This window comes from Hyperolius riggenbachi, chromosome 1 (assembly GCF_040937935.1).
Source record: "Hyperolius riggenbachi isolate aHypRig1 chromosome 1, aHypRig1.pri, whole genome shotgun sequence".
Classification (NCBI taxonomy): domain Eukaryota; kingdom Metazoa; phylum Chordata; class Amphibia; order Anura; family Hyperoliidae; genus Hyperolius; species Hyperolius riggenbachi.
In genome coordinates, this window is record NC_090646.1 from 281,314,176 (window position 1) to 281,337,168 (window position 22,993).

General features: G+C 43.8%; 1 protein-coding gene across 1 annotated transcript in view; it reads right to left on the bottom strand.

The window, feature by feature from the left end:
* Positions 1-21,430, bottom strand: part of FGF5 (fibroblast growth factor 5) — a 68,402-nt gene extending 46,972 nt beyond the window's left edge. The window contains exon 1 of the mRNA XM_068271141.1: positions 20,564-21,430. Coding sequence (XP_068127242.1) covers positions 20,564-20,888 — 325 coding nt within the window. The 5' untranslated portion in view covers positions 20,889-21,430. The remainder of the gene's footprint in view (positions 1-20,563) is intronic.
* Between the last annotated feature and the right edge of the window lie 1,563 nt (positions 21,431-22,993).

The window sequence follows — 22,993 nt, forward strand, 5'->3', positions numbered from 1 at the left end:
TTTGGTCACAATGATGTTTCCTTCATTTGGCTAAAAAAGCCTTCAACCCAAAGAACACCATCCCCAATGTCAAACATGGTAGTGGGAACCTAATGCTTTTGAGGTGTTCTTCAGCCAATGGACCAGGGAACCTAATCACAGTAAACGACACCATGAAAAAAAGAGCAATACATGAGGATTCTCAACGACAACATCAGGCAGTCTGCCGAGAAACCTGGCCTTGGGCACTAGTGGACATTTCAGCATGACAATGACCCAAAATACACAGCAAAAGTGGCGAAGAAATGGTTAGCAGACAACAACATTAATGTTTTGGAGTGGCCCAGCCAGAGTCCTGACTTTTTAGCATTTTTGTGAATTTTTTGCACTAAAAATAGACTATTTTTTTAAAATATTTTTGCATAAAATGAATGATTTTTCACAGTAAAAATAATGATTTGTCATGTTTTCAAGAATGTTTGTCAAATTATGGAAATACAATGTATTTTTTACAACATTTTCTTCGATGCGAAAATTTGCGAGCAACACTGGCATTCAGGTGCTGGATTTTGGTACTAATTGGGGTATAAAGTATTTGAAAACTCTTGGCTTTCTGAATACAGTCTTAGTTCCTAAGACAATGCAAAATGTGTGGCCAAACATTCAAGCAATAAAAGTAATTTTGTGAAATGCACCTGTTAAGCCCACATTCAGCATTCTCCAGATTGCTGCAATCCCAAGGCCTCACAAGAAGCTGCTCCATGTTATACCACACACAAATAGACTACCGGTATATTGTATGGCTTCAGCTAGTAGCAGTTACTGAAAGCTGAAAGCTTGTGCCTCAACATAGCTACTTATATAGTCCTGCTATGAAGACACAAGCTCAAAAAGGCCTTTGTATTATATGTAGATTGTCATTTTAAAATTATTGTGAAGAACCTTTTGAAGTAATTTTCAGTTTATCCTTTTTAACTTCCGGAGGCAACAACAAGATCTGACACGTAAGTAAACTGATCTTGCCATACATAACAGTCAAAATATGGAGTACAGATGTTAATGTGAAGTGTTTACTTTTGCCCTGTTCATTACTATTTTTCCTGTGTTTAGGGTTCCATTTGTTATCTTTCATAACACGTAAGATGTGTAGGCAGATGGGCAGGACCATATGACTTCTGCTTGCTCTTGTAGGCTTATAATTAGTTTCCAGTGCAATGTATGCAGAAATTTAACTGCTTAGCAGCTGTTTTCCCTGTACTGTTCAGTCTGTAATGTGTACTGACGTTTTTTTGCTTGTTACTTGATAATAATGCCAGTTTCACCATGACTCTTGAGTTACAGCTCAAGCTCCCAAACAAAAGTTAGAATGCAATTCAAAATTTACACTGGTTATAGCCATCTTGAAGAATTACCTAGAGGCTAGGTGCACACGCTAGCAGAAACGCTAGCGTTGCGGAAAATACTGCGTTTTTACCGCTAAAGGAAGTCTATGGGCCCCTGGAAAAAACCTATAGAAAAAAATGCATATGCGTTTTGGATGCGTGTGTTTTTAAAAACGTTGGTTTTGTTGCATGATATTCAAAAAACGCATCAAAACGCACATAATGAAAATCAAAGGGAACACAGTGGTATGCAGTTTTCATGCGTCTTCCATGCGTTTTTATATGCTTTTTCTTATTGTTTTGTGATGTATTTCCGCTTCCTGTTGATTTACATATGCGTTTTGTATATGCGAACCGCAAATGCATTAAATCGCTTGCAAAGTGCTTGAAAAACGCATCTGCAGTAAGAAAAACAGTACCGCAAATGCACCAAAAACATAGCGAAAATTCACCAAAAACGCACACAAAAGAAAACATGAACATGACATAAAACGCAGCCTTTCATGTTATATTATGTGTGCACCCAGCCACATGTAACAGAGCTCTGCCTTTAGTATTTTTATACATTAGGTGTAGCAACAATGTAAAGGCTTAGATCCAGCGTTATAGCTAAGGAGTTGTGGGCCCCGATGCAAGTTTTACAATGGGGCCCCTCACGCACTCTATAAATAACAATTGTTACGGTGCACCAAAACCTGCCAGTGGCAACTACAGTGTCTGAGGTGCAAGAAGGGGATGGGGAACAGTTTGTTAATAATTACCACTATTCAAAATATTTATAGAAGTGATTATTATGAGTACAGGACCAATAGAGAGCTAATACTGTAGTTGAGGGAGGGCCCTTTGGGGCCCCTCTGGCCCAAGGACCCCGATGCGGTGGCCCTCTGCAACCCCTATTGCTACGCCCCTGCTTAGATCAGACATTTTTCTATCATTTCATTTAATAAAAAGTGCAATGATAAAAAAGTAAAATTATAGCTGTCACCTTTAACTAGTCTGTGCTTGTGCCAGCCCGGTGGTGCACTTCCTTGATCCCATGGCTGGGAGCATTCTGTGCATGCGCAGCTATGTGTCTTGATGTAGTGCACAGATCGCTCCCATCCACTGGAGCATGATCATGGAAGCAGGCTGGTGCATGTGCAGTACTGCTCAACTTGGCCGACCTGACTGATTTAGCGGCCCAAACAGCAGAGCAAGGAGGATGAGCGTGAGGACAGCAGGGGCCATACAAGACTACGGGGGCTGGAAGAAGACCCAGGTGAGTAAAAGTACAGTCTTTTATTTTAGCTCTGGTATCCTCCAAGCTTCAGGCCATCAGTCTCCTCTGTTGCTGCCAGTCTAACCTCACGGTCCTCACCTGCTTGCTTGCCAGTGCCCAGCCTCACCTACTGGAGAAGTGAGAGATATCAGACCAGGGACCAGAGGGGACAGCAGCACACTGTGCCACCATCCATTCCACCAGGGCCACTGCAGCGCCAGGGCCAGAACCCAGAGGTGACAGCATCACCATCACCCATCCCATCCAGCAGGTAAGCTCAAAGCCTAATACACACGTATGCGGTAAGTCGCCAATGAGGTATCGTTACTCGATCCCTCAGGTGACCTTGCAGGCCTGACACTGTACAGACTAGTCACTGGCAAAAAATTCTGTTGCTATGTAAGGGGGGTGGAGGAACAATGGAGCAGCGCTAGAGTGATGTCACGTGGTGGCAGGGTGAGTGGAAAAAAAACCAATGCTTGGCAATCAATAGTCTTATTTGATTCACGTGGCGGATCGCTGGCTGAGGGGGATTAGGAGCTTCTGCATGCATGCTGGATTCCCAGCCAAGGCAGTTGATAGCGGCCACCTTGGCCAAGTTTCACCTAGTGAGTGTATGGGACTTTGGCCCACACCACATAAGTGTTGCCAACTTATCCCCTTTAAATACGGACACATAGGAGTTATACAGGTCTTGTGGCTAGTTAAATGCAGTGTAGACACTCATTGGGCTCGATTCACAAAGCGGTGATAACCCAGTTATCACGCCTAAAAGACTTTAGGCGTGATGACCTTTTCACCACTGAGTTATCACCGCTTTTTCCTGCTCTTCGCGCGAAGTTACCGCGCGTACGCGCGTGGGCGCGCGCGCAAAGTCCCATAGGGTTTAATGGGAGCTTCGCGCGAAGCGTCGGGTGCTGCGCGCGCACTTACGCGCGTACGCGCGGTAACTTCGCGCGAGTTTCTTCTTATCACGCCTAAAGTGAGTTTAGGCGTGATAAGGGGCTTTTCACTGGCGTGCAAACACTTTGCACCGCTTTGTGAATCAAGCCCCTTATGTGTAATGAGCCTCAAAACCAGCATAACTTAGATGTGTCAGTATTTAAAGGGAGCATTTGGCAACCCTGCACCACATTAGACTACCAGGGACCAATTTGGGAGTACTAGGGGGAGGAGGACTGGGCCAGGACCACCACTAGACTGCCAGGGATGTAGTACAGGGCAGGAGGCGAGGTGGGAGTGATTGTTACCTGTGGGATGGATTGATCCATAGTGCCCCCATGCCCAAGGCTCCCTCCATACTGCCACCTCTGCTCTCTATTACCACATCAATAATGAAGGCTGCCACAATGTGCGCTGGGAGATATAGTACACAGTGCACTATTGTGCTTCAGGAAGATATAGTACATTCGAGTACTACATCCCCAGTGTGCATTGCCCCGCCGGCCTCATTATTCACGCGGCCTGCGCCATGGGCCATGGGCTATGGATCTGCCAGGTAACACTTTCCCCCATCAGCCCCCCCCCCCCCCCACATTTTAAAGGTCCTGTAGGAGGAGGTCTATCTTAAAACCTCTGCAGTCAGAGTAGCTTTACATTTATAGAAAACCACAGCAGAGAGATTGATCCATCTCAGATCAGAATCTGATCAGAGGGAATGAATACTGCCACACACTGCCCAGTGATTCTCTATAAATTTCATCAGTAAACTTATAGTGAATCGAGCTGCAGTGTTCTTATTCTAAGTTTTTTTAGAATCTACTGGGATTTGTATGGAAATATTGTTAAAGGTATCCTTCAGTATGCTAGTTTCACTAAATCGATCAAAAAATGTTTGAACTACATGTAAATATTTTGTCGGCCTTTTGTGTGTGTGTGTGTGTGTGTGTGTGTGTGTGTGTGTGGGGGGGGGGGGGGGGGGGTCTGGGAGAGATGTAGGGTTGTTGAGGTGGGAGATCTGGGAGGAGGGGGGGGAGGGGCCCCATAATTTTTTTTTTAATCATTTCTAGCTATGCCCCTGGTTTTTGCTATACGTTTTATGCTGTGTTTAATGCTAAGACCATAGATAAAATTAAAGTTTCTTTCTACTTTAACAGAGAAAAGCAGGCCGTCTAAGACTACTGTAATCCAGATTCCCGTGCAACCCTGCTATCCATAGCTAGTTTTTTATCTTCAACACATTGAAAGATGTGCATTTGTGTGGGAAATGGAAGGCACATGGGTAGTGGTAGGCCAGTATAGACTTGCAGTTTTAGTCATCTGATATAATCATCTTTTACTATACAAACATCCTGCATGGCTATTTGCCAAGCAGTATATGGCAGTAAAAGTTAGACCAGATTCACAGTGGGGCATTGCAGTGCGGTGTAACAGAGGCACCGTAACAAGGAACGTCTCACTGCAATGTAAAAGCTGAGATGTTTGCAGTGCTGCAGGTGCAGTACGATTTAATGGCAGGTGGCATTCCATTGCACTGCATGCAGTGCATTACCGCAAAACGCACGTGTTTACAGTGACAGTTCATTGGCTGTATGCTTTTGGCCCTGTTCAAATTGCGTTCGGCTCGCATGTCCGTCCATGGTGGACTTTTTTTTCTGCATATTTTTAAAGCGTTTTCCGGTGATTTTCTGCACGTTCGCTTGTTTTTGTAAGCGCTTTTGCAGCGCGCTTCCGTCTTTTGATCCGGAAAAAATAAATACAATATATTTTTTTAAAACGCTCATGCAATCGCTTGCCAAAGCGATTTTGTGAGCGTTTTGCATTTTTCCTATACCTTCCATTGAGGCAAATCGTCTCAAAAATGGCCCAAGCACCGCTTTTCAAAGCGGATAGCAAACAAACTGCTCTGATATGAACTCGCTCATAGAGAATCATTGCACAAGCGCAACACAATTGCACTTGTATGAAACACAAAGGTCTTACAATGTGCAGCACAACTATCCCGTTCTGTTGCATTCCTGCTTTTTTCTGCATTCAGCTTATAGCACTGATATGGACAATCCCAAGGCCGTAGTGCATCAGGACAGATTAATACAGTTCCTGTGCTATGTAAGACATTGTTGACTTGCATTAGATGTTAATATCTTCTGCCACGATTATTAATATTGATGAATTACAATGAATGATGTGCTTCTGGATCTACTTAGTACAGTATTTTTTGGACTATAAGAGGTTCCTTACCATAAGACCCACCTAGGTTTAGAGGACAAAAACCAGGGAAAAAATATATTCTAAACCTGGTGCATCCATGGTGAAGGGGCATCTTGTGAATTATGCCCCCTTTGTACCTTATGCTCTGTACCTCTTGTGTCTCCCTGTGTCCTCCTCTGTCTCCCTTGTGTCCACCTCTGTCCTCTTTGTGTCCCCCTTTTGTCCTCCTCTATGCCCCTTTGTATCCCCCTGTCTTCTCTAGAGATGGGCCGAACGGTTCGCCGGCGAACGGTTCCAGGCGAACCTTGGTGGTTCGCGTTCGCCTGGACCAGGCGAACTTTTGCGGAAGTTCGATTCGCCCCATAATGCACTATGAGGGTCAACTTTGACCCTCTGCATCACAGTCAGCAGGCACATTGTAGCCATTCAGGCTACACTAAGCCCTGGAGCCCCACGCCCCTTATATAAGGCAGGCTCACTGGCCATGACACTCACTCGTGTGCCTGCTGCAAATAGACAGACTAGGAAGAGCTGCTGCAGATTTTTTCTCCTAGGGAAAGATTAGTTAGGCTCTTGGCTTGCTCCTGGCTGATTGTTATTGCTAAAATAGCACCCCTCAACAGCTATTTTGAGAGCTAATGTTTTCCTGATGTGTTTTTTTGTGTGTGCTGCTCACTGACACTGACATTATACAGCCCTATCTGTTGCAGCTGGACCTTGGTAATTGTTATTACTGTGCCAGCCAGGCCCTGCCTAACTATCTATACTGGGACACCTACCTATGCCTACCTAACTACTGGGGCACCTACTTACCTATACGGGGACACCTACCTACCTACCTATACTAGGGGACCTTCCTATGCCTACCTACCTATAGTGGGTCTCCTACCTATGAATAGCTAACTACTGGGACACCTACCTATGCCTACCTACCTATACTGGGTCTCCTACCTATGCCTAGCTAACTACTGAGGCACCTACCTATGCCTACCTACCTATACTGGGTCTCCTACCTATGCCTAGCTAACTACTGAGGCACCTACCTATGCCTACCTACCTATACTGGGACTCCTACCTATGCCTAGCTAACTACTGGGACACCTACCTATGCCTACCTACCTATACTGGGTCTCTTACCTATGCCTAGCTAATTACTGAGGAACCTACCTATGCCTACCTACCTATACTGGGTCTCCTACCAGGGGAGGACTGGGACCTTTTGGCCCAGGGGGAAAATACAATTAGAGGCCCATTTTCACAGCAGCCCCAGCCCAAATGACATTACACACGTGCCCCATATATTCCAGTAGTGCGAGAGAGACTGAGAATAGCCTGAGATGGATCAGAGAGCTTATCTGTATTGCAGCCAAATCACACAGAGGCTACTTGCCTACAATATCAATCCTGTCCCTGCCAATCTCTCAAACAAGTCCCGAAAGCAGCTCCTTTGGAGCCTAGGGACTGTTTGCAAGCAGGCCCTCCTGGAGTCTAGGGACTTTCTTCAAGCAGCCCTTCTGGAGCCTAGGGATTGTTGAATACTTTTCAACCTAGACAATACCTTATGTAGCTGTGCACATGCAGTCATTTTAACAATGGTGAGAGACCAGACAGATTTTTTCCCATGGACCCTGCAGGCAAGCCTCTGCTCTGCATCATGCTGTGTATATTTACCAGCTTGCCCACCCTCTAATTGCTTTGTAATTAGGCATTATTTGCCTCAGCCAGCCTAGTGGTTCACATTGCCTTATACAAAAACATGAATGCACCAGGCATTGTACCAGCCCTAAATCATTAAATTAGAGGCAGCCTGGGGGGAAATCTTCCCCCTTCCCCCCCGGCCAGTCCTCCCCTGTCTCCTACCTATGTCTAGCTAACTACTGAGGCACCTACCTATGCCTACTTACCTATACGGGGACACCTACCTACCTATACTAGGGGACCTACCTATGCCTACCTACCTATAGTGGGTCTCCTACCTATGAATAGCTAACTACTGGGACACCTACCTATGCCTACCTACCTATACTGGGTCTCCTACCTATGCCTAGCTAACTACTGAGGCACCTACCTATGCATACCTACCTATACTGGGTCTCCTACCTATGCCTAGCTAGCTACTGAGGCACCTACCTATGCCTACCTACCTATACTGGGTCTCCTACCTATGCCTAGCTAACTACTGAGGCTCCTACCTATGCCTACCTACATACAAGAAGATAATAAGGTCGTTGCTTCATTGTGGACAGACCAAATTTGATCAGCTGGACAGTCACTGTTGTTCTATCATTGAGCTACCACAGCCCGGCGACCATATGGGCTGGAAAACTGCCACGGCCTGCACTCTGGCCATGTTGCGCATCAGTCCAGCACGTTAGTCACTACGCAAACAGCTGTTTGCGGTGCGTTACACAGTGAGTTTGGTGTGTCAGTGTGAAGCAGAACTCTAATTACACTCCCTAATTGATGTATACACATGCAAGATGTTTGAAAGCACTTTAGGCCTGCAATTTAGCATTTAATGTGATTTCTGCCCTTAAAACGCTGCTTTGCGTCACATCCAGATTTTTCCCCCGGGACTTTGGGCATGTATCCCACTCCGCCATGCCCCTCTCCAGGTGTTAGACCCCGCTTCCTCAGGCAATAATAAACATAGGAGTAACTCAGAAGTTGTGTAGCCAAGTACAGCACCTCTTTTGTAGACAGAGACACGCCTCTGTTGTAGACAGAGGCGCTGTACTTGGCTACACAACTTCTGAGTTACTCCTATCTTTATTATTGCCTGAGGAAGCGGGATAGATACCCGCGAAACGCGTTGCATTTGTTCTGGAGTACGAAATAAATCTTGTTTAAACCATACATAGTGGTTGTGTTTGGTTTTGGGGAGGTAAGTCCACCCTTGCCCCCCTACTTTTATCTGTTTTTACCTATGATCAATTTTTACTCTGCTGGTGCCTCTGTTTCCATTGCAATTATTGTTATCCACCTGGTGGATGGGTGAATACCCCTTCATTCCTACTAGAGAGAGCGACTTTTTAGCCTGAGTGGGGACAGGCCTAATATCCCCATAAGTGCTTTAAGTGGTTGCTTGAACCCGGCAACCCATACTTGTGAGTATATTTCTTATTGCTGCTACCTTGGCATTCCTTTATCATCAATAATACACTATTGGGGCTCTCCATTGTGTTTTTGCTTTCTTTTACATGGGGATGGACATGCCAGACAACTCCAGTGTGAGGTAGCTGAGCTGACTGAGAACCTGAATAGAAAGTGGTAACCAAGTGTGTTTGCATTTATACTGCTAGGCTTTGTAAAATTGGAATTCTGGGTATGTTGTTCACCATCACCAGCCAGTGAGCTGCTGACAGTTGCAAGTGAATATATTTTTACTTATTTTCCATGTCTGTAAAATCATTTCTGGATGCAATCTGAAATATAAAGATAATTTACAATAACATTAAGTTAAAAAATTACTTGCATGGCACTCATATGTTACATCATTTTTTCTACGAATTTTAGTCTAGTCTAATCCTTTTATAGCATTAAAGACAATTTTTAAGTCAGGTTCACTAGAGGCTGCAACAATGTGTTACAGCTACCCACAGTAACCAATCAGGTTTCAGCTGCTGAATAAGGCAAGGACTCTGATTGGTTACTTTCGGCAGCTGCTCTACGTTTACTCCTGTTTTCTTTGCACCTGTGTTAATAAATCAGTCCCATTGTCTTTTTGAAAACTTGTGCACTGCTGTTCTGTTTGTGAGGCAAGACAGATGCCGCAGGAAAGGTCTATGTTGCTGCCTGACTTCAGTGTTTCACGTTCTTTCCTTTGCTAAAAGTCACATTTTCATGCCCCAAGCTACTTTTATATTGACAGCGCATGCAGGCAGCAGATAATAGCTCTGCCATCCCTTTAGTCAGAAGGGCATAATCTATTACTATTTATTTACCTATTAACCTCTCGAGGACCGCAGTGCTAAAACCCCCTAGTGACCAGGCCATTTTTAGTAAAATAGGCCACTGCAGCTTTAAGGCTAAGCTGCAGGGCCGCACAACACAGCACACAAGTGATTCCCCCCCCCCCCCCTTTTCTCCCTACCAACAGAACTCTCTGTTGGTGGGGTCTGATCGCTCCCCCATGTTTATTTTTTTTTAAAGAAATATTATTGTTACTTTTTTTAAAAAAAAAAGCTGTTTCTTTAAAAATCTTCCCTCCCTCCCCTCCTCCCTCCCCACAGCCACCCAATTATGGCGATCGGCTGTCATAGGCTTCTGCCTATGAGAGCCGATCGCTCTCTTGTCCCCCAGGGGACAGCTGTGTCACACGGCTGTCCCCAGTGCAGCGCTGCTGCCGATCGCAGCGCTGTACATGAAAATAGATGCGATCACGCCGTCTAACAGTCTCGCTCGGAGACTGAAAGCGAGGCGGAGCTCCGCCCCCCAAGCAGGAGATGCGCGCGCAGCCTGCGCGCGATCTCCTGCAAAACAGAACCCTAGGACTTTACGCCAATCGGCGTTAGGCAGTTCTGGGGCTGCTGCCGCGGCCACGCCCATCGGCATGACGCGGTCGGCAAGAGGTTAACCGTATTTATGTAATGGTGTTTTACAGGGTGCACTGAACAATTCACATCAGTCACTATCACTCAGTGAGTTCCAGAGTATTGCACAGTTCAGCGTATGTTTTATGGGGAGCCACTTAAAGTACACTTGAAGTGAGAGGGATATAGAGGCTGCTGACATATGTATTTCCTTTTTAATAACACAAATTGCCTGGCTGTCCTGCTGAGCCTCTGCCTCTAATACTTTTAGCCATAGACCCTGAACAAGCATGCAGATCAGATGTTTCTGACTGGATTGTCTGAGTGGATTATCCCCATGCTTGTTTCAGGTGTGTTATTCAGACACTACTGCAGCCAAAGACATTAGTAGGACTGCCAGGCAACTGTTATTGGTTAAAAGTATCTAAATATGGCATCCTCTATATCCCCCTCAGTTCAGGTGTTGTTTTCAGTCTGAACTGATGTTTTGGGGATTTGGGAAGCAAATGGACCACCTGGATAAAACCTACACAAACACAGGGAAAGCATATAAATATCATGCATATGAGTGTTCTGGGTTAGATTTGGCCTCATGGTCGCAACCCATGCATGCATACACACATGACCGCTGTCCAAAGTCCGCCGTGCATGCATGCCAGGTACAACAGGCACAGGGACACAGGAGGATGCATGGATTGGGTTTTATTACACAGGATAGCACGCAATTAAAAAAAAATTGATTTTTATGTATACTGCATAGTATTCCACATATTCACATATAGTTATTAGGTTCAGAATCAAATCTCTAAGCATTGTTTCTATTTCCATATTTTTAACCTCCTTATTTGACTTGATGAAGTTGAATTACGGCCCACAAAACATATCATTGTGCAATAAATAGTTTTTTGAACAATTAGCGGTTTGTCATGTTTGCAGGTAAGCCATCTCTTACCAGTTTATAAAGTGTTTTTCATTATTTCATCTTTCTTTTTTTGGGGTGCACCCTCTCCCCCTAGGGACATATTCACATACCTGAGTGGGAACGGGTGTTCACCACACACACTGACGACTGTCCGGGAAATTTAGGGGCTGGAAGCTGCATGGAAGCCTGGGCACCACCATCGACCACAACAGGTATTGTGGCTATAGCAACTTCAAAGGACAATTTGGGTGCAAGAGGCTCCGGATTTAGCCGAAATGACAGGGGTGGCAGAGAATGCAGTGGAGATGATAGTGACGGGGTAAGTTATTGGACTTAAGTCTAAACTGTGGGTTTAGGTTAGTGTTAGGAGTAGGTAGGGGTAGGTTAAAGTTAGGCTTAGTTAGCATATTTAGATTTGATAGTGGGATGTTAGTGCCAGAAGAATGTAAGAGGGTTAGTGTTGGGCTGAGCTCATGGTAGATTAGTGTTAGTTGTAGATAGTGGAAGCGTTAGTGCGAGAGGAAGGGGTTCCAGTAGTAGACTATCAGCAGTATTGCCAATATTTTCGGCTCTACCATGTGCCCAAATATCCTTGGCGCCCTTTTTGCATATATGTCGCTGATGGGATTTGCTGGTTTGCAACCCAAGTTTGTAAGTACCCGGACTACTATATCCATAATCCTCCATCTTATAATTACTACACTATACTGGGGACCTCGGTGTTCCAGTGTGGGTTTACTTTTGAAGGTTCTCAGTAACGTACAACCCCTGAATACTACTTCCCTGGATAATGCAGAATAACAGAAATAGTAAACATTTCTTGCTGGTGACAGAGCCTGTTTAAATCTCTCAGGAAAGTGACAGCCTTGTAAACATATAGTGCTACTAGTCCGAGCTCTGTGGCCTCTGTGAATGCTCCCTCCAGCTACAGAAAGAAAAGCCCTGCCTGCAGGAGTAAAGAGGACAAAACATAGCTCAACAACAGCTTCATGTATAAAATTCAAAGAACTAAAGGTCAAGGGTAAGTTTACAGTGGAAACCTACACGCTTTACCGCACAACCTTCAGCACACACATTTTATCATGTGCTTTTTGTATACATAGCGAAGTACTGAGTCCGCAGCATTCTGCTAACATGCATATGTATGACTGGACAAAACCTAACCCATAGGGAAACATGGGATATTCTTTCTCCTGCTCTGTGCATTAGTTACGCCTTGTGCTAAAGTTCATTGCTATAGTTTCAGTGTGAAGTGTCTAGATAGTGTGCCCCTGACATAGGAGATCAGGGTTCAAATCTTGGCTTCTTCCCACTCAGTAAGGAGTTCTTGGCCGAGACTCCCTAACACTGCTGCTGCCTCTCAAGTGCTTTGAGTCTGACAGGAGAAAACACTATATAAATGCTGGACCCATTTGACATTTATAAGGATGTTTACATGTTTGTGAGAAAAATAATGTTGAAACTCACCTATGGTGGGGGACAGAATGTGTCAAATGATGCCCCCATATATACAGGCCTGACATTGCAGGAGAGGGAGGCCCTTACTACTCTGGAATCCCTATGGGATGAGGTCAATCCACCACTAGATGACCTCTTGCCCTGCGCCCCTAATAATGTTGAAGAACTCTTTCCCCCCAATACTCATCTAAAGAAAAAGTCTTTGTATACCCCCCCTTTGAGTAATAATAAATATGTATCAGTGTTTTTGGAAGCAGTAGAGAAGGACCTAAGAAGTGGGGACTGGTCAATTCCGATATCTCGATATAACTTGAGCTCAGAAGAATTTAAAGCTCTGGAGGATTTGAAAAAAACTCCAGGAATCATCATAAAGCCAAGTGACAAGGGCGGTAACATAGTCATTCTCGATGAGGGTGACTATGTTCAGGAGGCCAAGAGACAACTTGGTGACTCAGACACATATCAGAGGTTGAGTGATGATCCACTCCCACAGATCAAACAAAGGGTAAATGATCTTCTAGATGAGGCTCTATACACGGGAGTAATTGATCAGAAAGAATGGGAATATTTGAGGGTGGAGGAGTATAATGTGCCCACGGTCTATTTTATCCCCAAGGTTCATAAGCAGTTAGTGAACCCCCCTGGACGCCCAATCGTGTCCGGGAATGGGGGACCCACTGAACGTCTGGGCCAATATATTGATATTAGATTAAAGCCCATTGTGTTGTCGCTCCCGTCCTTTGTATTGGACACTGGGGATGTTTTGCGCACACTGTCAGAGTTCGTGGTTCCCTCTGGGTCCCTCCTGGTGAGCATTGATGTAGAATCCTTGTACACGTCGATTCCCCACCGGGAGGGACTCAGGGCTCTTGAGTTTTATACATATGAGCATTACCCACAGGCATATGCCCACAATGCTTTCATAGTGGAGGCTATGCACTTGATATTGGGTAACAATTGCTTTACATTTGGGGGTCATTTTTACAGGCAGATTCGGGGCACATCGATGGGCGCATCGTGTGCCCCGATGTATGCCTGCCTCCACCTCGGACTCTGGGAACGACAAGTGGTCTATCAAGATACAGGGTTCGAGGAGGGGGTAGCATTGTGGGTGAGATATATAGATGATGTGCTGGTGGTATGGAGGAAAGGCGTGGCCGAATTAGAGCAATTTGTCGGTCGGTTGAACAATATAGAAAGAAATATTAAGCTTACATACAATTATAGCGATAGTAGCTTGTCATTTTTGGATCTACTGTTGACAATGAATGAAAATAGAATTATTACGTCGTCTTATCGAAAGCCAACTGCAGGAAACAGCCTCCTCCATGCCACCAGCCACCATCCAGACGACCTAATTAAAGGAATCCCATATGGACAGTTCGTCCGTTTACGGAGGAACTGTTCCACAGATGAATGTTTCAGAAATGAGTCTAGAGAGATGTATGGGAGATTCCGGGAACGTGGCTACCCACATAAGACTCTCCGACGAGCCCTAAAGAGGGCATGGAATAGAGACAGAGGTGACCTATTGAGCAATGGGGGGAGTAGACCTGACCGAGTAGACAATGGCGAACAGAGTCATAACGATCGAGTCAGACTGATAACTACTTATGGGGCCCATTGGAGTAAACTCCATGACATGCTGGACCGCCACTGGCACATACTGACTGGTTCTACAGAGATTGCAGAGATCATAGATCCAGTTCCTAAAATTACAGCAAGACGAGCAACGAATCTAAAGGACATGTTGGTCAGGAGTGAATATAGAAGGAGTCCAGCACCAACCACCTGGCTAAATAGAACCCCAGTTATTGGAATGTATAGGTGTGGTGGATGTAAGGCATGTCCCTATGTGCATAGGACCAATACCTTTTGGGATAGTGGTGGATCTAAGGAGTATAGTATTCAATCATTTATAAATTGTAATACCCAGAACGTAGTATATATGATCACCTGTCCATGTGGTCTTATGTACATAGGGATGACAGAGAGGGCCTTGAAGTCACGGATCCTTGAGCACATGTGTAACATCATAAATGGGAATCTAGATACGACACTTGGAAAACACTATGCAGAAAAGCATGGATCGAGATTACAGGGTACGGTCTACAAGGGAATTTACAAGTTGGGGATTTCTGTGAGACGTGGGGACTGGAGGAATGAACTCCTTTGTAGGGAAAGTATGTGGATCTTTAAATTGCAGACTTTATCTCCCTATGGTCTTAATAATGAGTTCAACCTAAAACCCTTTCTAAATAAGGTGGCATACACCTGAAAGGTGATTATGCGAAATAATAGCCATTATAAATGATGGAGTGACCAGTGCAGGAATGTATGGAGGCTGTATGTATGGATATCTACTATAACATATCCCCTTGGTGTTAACCATTCCTCTGCTGATATCCCCCCCTGCCTTTCCCTAATAGCAATAGCTTACAAATAGAATGTTATTAATCCCGTGTAGCGTAGCATAGTCAAGAAAACTATCACAATATGTGTGTGATCTATTTGATTGAACGACATTGGATGGGTGGTCCATTTACTATGAGGGCTAAAAGAATGGATATCCCTTTAAATGAGTTGCTGAACTGTGTTGTGCGATGTGGATGCACGCTGTGGAATACGTAGCTGAAGAGGGAGGAGCATGAACAGTATAAAGATGAACTTACTAAGGCCCAATGTACATCCTGACGAATCGCCCAACTTAGGGGCGGGAAACGCGTCGATGGGCGGAGACTGTGCGTCACTGTAGCACCTCCTGCAGACCACACACCGGGTTAACTCACGGAAGCGCTCTCTGGTCCGTATCCGTCCTGGACGAACTGGGGAGTTAGCGTGGCCCCTCCATGCTGGATGGGAGCTTGATATACCGGCAATGATATATGGAACTCATACCCCAAGGTTGTTGGACGAGTGAGCGGAACAGACACTTGCGGAAGCGTGGGTACCCACTAGACTGGATCACACGACAGAAGTGGTGAGATGAAAGGTGCATGCTGATCTTCCCTGTTGGTGTACAATACATATAGCAGTGGCTATTAAGGTCCGGAAGCCTTCATCTTCATATTTGATCTCCCACAGTTATTGCTGCTACGCAGGTGGAACTCGCTTGCCCCCTATGGGGTGCTTTATTGCAGGTTAAGCCCTATCACCCTGGACTGTGGCCACTATAGTATGTGTGGGCGCCCTGGTTGTAAGTGAATGTGCGGGAATGTGCTTGATATGCCGGCTAAGATTAGGTTTTACTGGTCTTGCACGTGCAATACATAGGAAAAGTGACTCTATGATCCTCCAGCATAATTTTAAATTGGTTTTAATTAGCTGATTTTTGCATGCAATCAAGCGAATTGTATAGTTATTGAAGTATAATAAATTGATCTATCTGGTTAACACATCATGAGCCCCAGCCGTGTATATAATTTTTTTACAGAAAGAAAAGCCCTGCCTGCAGGAGTAAAGAGGACAAAACATAGCTCAACAACAGCTTCATGTATAAAATTCAAAGAACTAAAGGTCAAGGGTAAGTTTACAGTGGAAACCTACACGCTTTACCGCACAACCTTCAGCACACACATTTTATCATGTGCTTTTTGTATACATAGCGAAGTACTGAGTCCGCAGCATTCTGCTAACATGCATATGTATGACTGGACAAAACCTAACCCATAGGGAAACATGGGATATTCTTTCTCCTGCTCTGTGCATTAGTTACGCCTTGTGCTAAAGTTCATTGCTATAGTTTCAGTGTGAAGTGTCTAGATAGTGTGCCCCTGACATAGGAGATCAGGGTTCAAATCTTGGCTTCTTCCCACTCAGTAAGGAGTTCTTGGCCGAGACTCCCTAACACTGCTGCTGCCTCTCAAGTGCTTTGAGTCTGACAGGAGAAAACACTATATAAATGCTGGAATTATTATTATGAAACTGGCCCTAATTGTTAAGAACAGAAGAGTTATTTAGTGCACATATATGGATACAGACATGGAACAAATAAAGTCATGGTTCGATAAAAGACTACAAGGTGGATTGCTCACTGTTTCTGTAGTACCTCCAAGAATCTTTCACTTGTGCCACCCCACTAGCCCACTAGATTATAAACTTGCAAGGGCAGGAACCTTCCCATAGTGTTTCTGTTTCTGCTTCTGCCTATTTTATCAAATCAACATGTAACCGTATTGGTGATGTTTCAAACCACACATCCACTAAGTATGTATTTGAACTTGAACTGTTTGATGTCCTGATTGCACAGTGTGTTAAACAGCTCATATAGGTTTCCCACTATCATCTGGTTTGTCCTATGTGCAGCACTACTGAATATGTTGGGGCTATATAAATAAATAATAATTTCTACTCTAAGTTCAATGTAATCCTTGCCCATATGGAAGGGAATATGAACTAACTTTGCAAACTTGTCTCTTAAAATGTGAGGTTTGTGAGACAGAAAAATAGGAGTAAACATTTGTAACTGCTACACTTATGAAAACATATATCAAAACATTGCTAATGTTTGGTCTATCTGGTCAACATGCAAAGACAATGGCCGATATGCAATCCCCTTTTTCTCCTGAGTTTTCTCTAGGTGATATTTTCTCAACTTGCTCAACTGCCACCAGCAAGCAAGAAAATACTCAAATGAATTTTGGTAGTACTTTTTTAAAATACTTAAAAGTTATTTTAAAGAGAATATAAAAATTATCTCCTAGGAGATAACTCGGGAAAAAGTTAATTGTTTATGGGCCAATGTCAAAAGCCCTGTAATTAGTGATTATGAAGCCTACTTATTAAAAAGAACCTGAACTGAAAATGAACAGTCAAAATAGCCATACACAGGTCATACTTACCTCCTGTGTAGTCTACTCCTCAATCGCTTTCTCCTCTCCTGCGTCCCATTTGTCCACTGTGATTAATGGATTTCTCCATCCTTCATTTTAAAAATGGCCATTACCCCCTAACAGCTTCCTGGTCAGCACACTGTTAAATTGTAATATCACACATTTGAGCCATAGGTAAACATGGACATTACCTTGCACATTCAGTTGTAACGGACAGCTGCTGATATATAACTGACAGCAACTGGTATATTTCACTTCTGACAAAATGTTGTCAGAGCTGGAAGGGATCACTGTAAGAAGAAAATGGTGAGCTTCTGAGAGGAACTGACGGTGAGGTTAGTATGTAATGTTCATTTTCAGCTACGCCATGTGTTTATTTTAAATAATTTTCCTCGCTTCATGTTCCCTTCAAACTTCTGGCAGTGGGCGGCATGTATTCATAAACGTAAAGTCATGTCTATTGCTAAGCGTAGTACTATGTAGTACTATGTAGCGGCATTTTCTCACATAGTTTTATACAAAGTAAAGTGCAAGCAAGAATATATGATACAGAAATAATACACAAATATAAATATGTAAGTTAAAAAGCACTCAAATGGACTGGGAGATGGGACAGTAGATAAAAGGCTACATTTTCACAGATTAGAAGTATGATGCAATATGTTGATTTAAATTATCATCTATTAAAACTAGGGCCCTCTCAATTGGATATCAGCAGGCAATGGGCAGCTGCTTGGTTTTGTTGACCAGTACAAAGCTAGCAGTATTGGTGCTGTGATCAAGGTGTAATCAGATTTATGTTGTCAAATATCAAGTGACACACAGTGTTATCTAAGGAAACGATCACTATCAGACATATATCGAGCATTTACCTGATCTAGTAAAAATCTAGTAGAGTATGGGAACCTATTACCATCTATATTCAAACACATGTTTTGCCCTGAATTTCACACACTTGCTCTGCAATCTGTAATCAGATTTATGTTGTCCAATATCAAGTGACACACAGTGTTATCTAAGGAAACGATCCAATATCAGGCAGATATCAGGCATTTATTTCATCTAGTAAAAATCTAGTAGAGTATGGGGACCTATTACCCTCTATATTTACACACATTTTACCCTTAATTTCACACACTTGCTCTGCAATGTGTAATCAGATTTACTTTGCATTCTGGCCTATATGAAGTGGAACGTGGTGATAATCTAAGGAAACGATCTATATCAGGCAGATATCAAACATTCATCTTATCTAGTAAAAATCTAAGAGTATGGGACCCTTTTCCTCTAAATGAACACACATGCATTGTTTAACCCTTAACTTCACACACATGCACAGGATATACAGTAAAGCTATGCTGGAGGTGCCAAGATAACTGTATCTCAATAAGAGGTAAGGGTTTCAGGATATATTCTGTTAAAACTTGGCTTAGCTCTGAAAAAGACCTGCAGGGGTGAGGATAAAATGTGCTTTTAATAAACCACTTTTATAAGAATGCCGTTCACTTAAATAACGGATTATTCAGCATAAAGAAGGCATTATATAAAGTGCATGGCTGTTCTCCAAGTCCTCAGACTTTACCGGAGGCACTTATTTTTGCATAGCACTTGTTTAATTTCGCTATGTATACCGGTGCCTCGTGCTGTGACGGTTTGCTGAACAAGGTGCTTTGCTTTTGTGAAGGTTATTAACTGTAACAAAGTTTGAGAGCGGCTGTCAGTGTAGCCATCTCTTGCCTTGTCTCATATTAAATGATCGAGAACTGGAGCAGCACGTGTCGCAATAGTCATAAATTCAGTGAAATCGCCTGGAAAACAAGTTGAAAGCGAATGGGAGTTGTGAGATTTTTTTATGAGTGCCCTAGGAAGCCTGGAGATAAGCTTAAAGCCGAGCTTGCCCTTTCTAGCATGCACTTAATCTTCAGCTCTGTAGCAAAAACTCATTTTAGATCGTGCTGACAACTAGAGAAGCCTTGCATATCATACTTCATAAAATAGCCTTTTTTCCCAGGCAGCCTAGTCCTTCAGCAAACATTGCATTTCACAGTCTGACTCACAATATTATGCAGAATCCATCATAGTGAAGTGCGGGGAAATGTTATTACAAGGTTACAGTACAGCTACCGTGCAGTCATTACCACCACCTCTTAATATAGACACACAAGGCTGCTGCAATTGCAATGAGGAATCTCTATAGGGTGCCCAATCTGTTTTGCCCAATCTTACCACTTCTATGTAATTTGAGGAACTACCTAAAATATCCATTCAGAGTAGATTCACTTAGTTTGCCCTTCTACTACATATATTTGGTAAGATTGTACAAAAAAAAAAGATTCATTCAGTAGTGTACACCTTAGTAGACAGTAAACGATTAAAGCAATTGTAATACAATATAAAGCAAATAAAAAAACAAATAAAAAACAACAACAATACACGCCCAAAATCCATAATGAATTAAATAACTATAAGCTTACAGCATTGGTGAGTGAGATCAGGTCAGGCACTTTATAAAGGACACCTCTAGTCCAATCAAGTATATAAAGCTCCTTGAGTCTGCAGTGCTTCTGAAGAATTGTAAGGAAACAGAACGTTTGAATAATTCATGGTATGCTTTTAAAACGTATGCCTGGTATAGAGCAAGCGAGAGCGAGAGGATGTTTGGTTTCCTTACGGGTTAAAGAGCTCTGCACTGTGGAAATGCCTTATGCCTTCAGGATTGAGCCAACATCTATGCGGGAACTTTTCGAGACTTCAAGAAAGTTATTCTGTAAATAAGAACTGATGGTCTTCGAGAATAAAGTTTCCAATGAAGTCCCCAATGCTTTTTATGATGTTCTAAACTATTGTAAATATAACACATTGGGGACAGATTGAATTACATTATATGTGGAGGTCGTTGATAATTAATAAAACTCTTTGGGGAGTATATGTACTGTACAATAAGTGTTTATAAATCTAGAGGAGTGGAAGGAAATCAGTTCTACAAGTATTTGGCTTTATATAGGATGCCAGGCATGCCAGAGGGTAGTGATCTGTAATGAGAAACTTACTTAAATGATTAGCTTCATGGGAGCCATTGACTTTGCCATCCGGGTGTATCTGGAGGTGGAAACCAATGCCCACTCTGCAGTACAGGCTGCCAGTCCTGCGCCCCGCTGTGCTCCACAGGGAACCACTGAGGTCTGATCCCAGGGAAGTTCCTGTAGATATGGAAGAAGAGGAGGATGTGGCAGTTCTCCTGACGTTGCTGGACCCTTTGATAAGTTGTCCTTTAGTTTTCTTTTGCTTGGGTGCTGCTGCTGCTGGCACTGTGGTCCAGAGGCTGGATGGGACTAGAAGAAATAATACGACAAACCAGAATGAAGGAAATCTCATTCTTCCAATGGGGAATATCCCAAGAGCATTTTGCTGCCCCAGTGGCTCCTGCGCTAGCAGCAGCCAGTCAAGCTGAGTCAGTGGCTATTTTGCACTGTGGCTGGAGCTTGATGTGTGCGTGCTGAGATGGTAGGCATGGCTCAGTGCTAGTGAGAGACCCAACCTGCACAGTGGCACTGCTTGAGATATTTATAACACTGGTGATCTCACAGCTAGGATGCCTGAACACAGCAGCCACAACCAGGAGACTTCTCCAGGCGATGCTGCTCTGATCCCTGGTTGAGGTCTCCCAAGGAGCAAACAACGTCTTCAAGTTGGATCCTTCTGCAAAGAGATGACGGGGTTTGTGGTGGGTACAGTGCCACCCCTGGGGGATTCTACAAACTCCATAGATCACATGGAGTGGGATCCCAGCTGGACACAGATGTCTTCCATCCTTACATAAAGAATACGAGGTGGGCGATTCCAAAATCCACAAAGTGAGTGGTTTCCTGCCGAGCCCCTGGGGAGGGCGCTGCTCTCAGGTCCATGCTGAGCACAGACCTTATCCACCACTACCTCTGGCGTTCAGTGAGGCAGGATGCTCCCGGAGCTGCATCCCGGAGGACCAATCACAGTGCGCTGGCTGTCATTAGGTCCCCCAGCATCAGCAGTCAGCACAAGCTCAGCTCTAGGGCTGTCATTATTAATTGCAGAGCACTACTTGTCTTAATTATAGAGCCATCATTCACTTGTCGTGTTCTCGCACGCAGCTCACTCTGGCCACCTCTAGGATTTGATTTTTCACTGCAACTCACATAAATGATCTGTTTGGTGGAATACAGCAAGTTATATATACTGTATCTATAGCACGTAGGAACAATACCATATCCTATCACAGCTGTTTATTGAGTCCCTGACAGCTGTCAGTCATCCATTATTTTTTTTTTTATTGTAAGAGCTTCTGCAGCAGGTGAGCTGCAACCCAAGCTGAATGATGACATTGCTAAGATCAGCTGTAGCTGATCACTTTGTCTCTCCGGGTCTGTCGTCCCCCTCATGCTGCTGTGACGGTCAGGCAGAACGAATGTGCAGTTTTTTTTCCTTCTCGGCAGATCTGGAGCATTGCGAGTAGTTGGACCACAATGAATGATTAATGGCAATCCGCTCAGGACACATCCCTGAGAAACCTGAGCATCCAGAGTACCCCTTCCAACAGAAACTCCAATTCTGTCATTCACTAGATGAACTAACATTCTTCAAATGCTTACGTTATTCTAAATTGCCTCAACTCCAGGTTCTGGGGCACTGGGGGTGTTGTTGTGCTTATGTGCATACAATAACCTCACTTTACATATCTTACATAGCATATATGGTCAAGCTATTCTCACTGGTATTAATGCAGTCATTCTCCCTCCCACAAAAGGGTCATTGAACAGTGTACTAGTAAATAAGTAATACTAATACTTACAAATCTGGGCAATTTTAGGTAACCCTAGAACTTCCTACACTTTCAAAATAATAATAAAAAAATAGATTATGCTTAATATCTATTATAGATTTTCTTTTTTAAAGGACCACTATTGCGAAACATTTTAAATACGTGTACACATACACAAATAAGGAGTATTTGTCTTCCAGAGTAAAATGAGACATAAATATTTTTTCTCCTATGTTGCTGTCACTTACAATAGGTAATAGAAATCTGACAGAACTGACAGATTTTGGACTAGTCCATCTCTTCATTAGGGATTCTCAGCAAGGCTCAAAATCTTTATAAAGACATTCCCTGAAAAGGATTAAGGCTTCTTGCACACCAAGACGTTGCATTAGGTGCCACGTTAAGGTCGCATAACGTGCACCTAACACAACGTATGGTGCTGCAAGAGCCGACGGTAGAGTGAGCCGCGTTAGGCGGCTCGAGTCCTATAATGTCTCCCAGAGTGGCGCTGATTGGCCAGCGGGACCACGTGATGCGGAGCGAGACACTCTGCATCACGTGGTCCCGCCGGCCAATCAGCGCCCGCCAGTGCAGTGAATATTAAGTAGCCATGTGCGCGGCTACTGTAGCTGGCTCTCCCCGCCTCCTCTCCGCCCCCCACTGCGCATGTGCAAACAGTCTAACG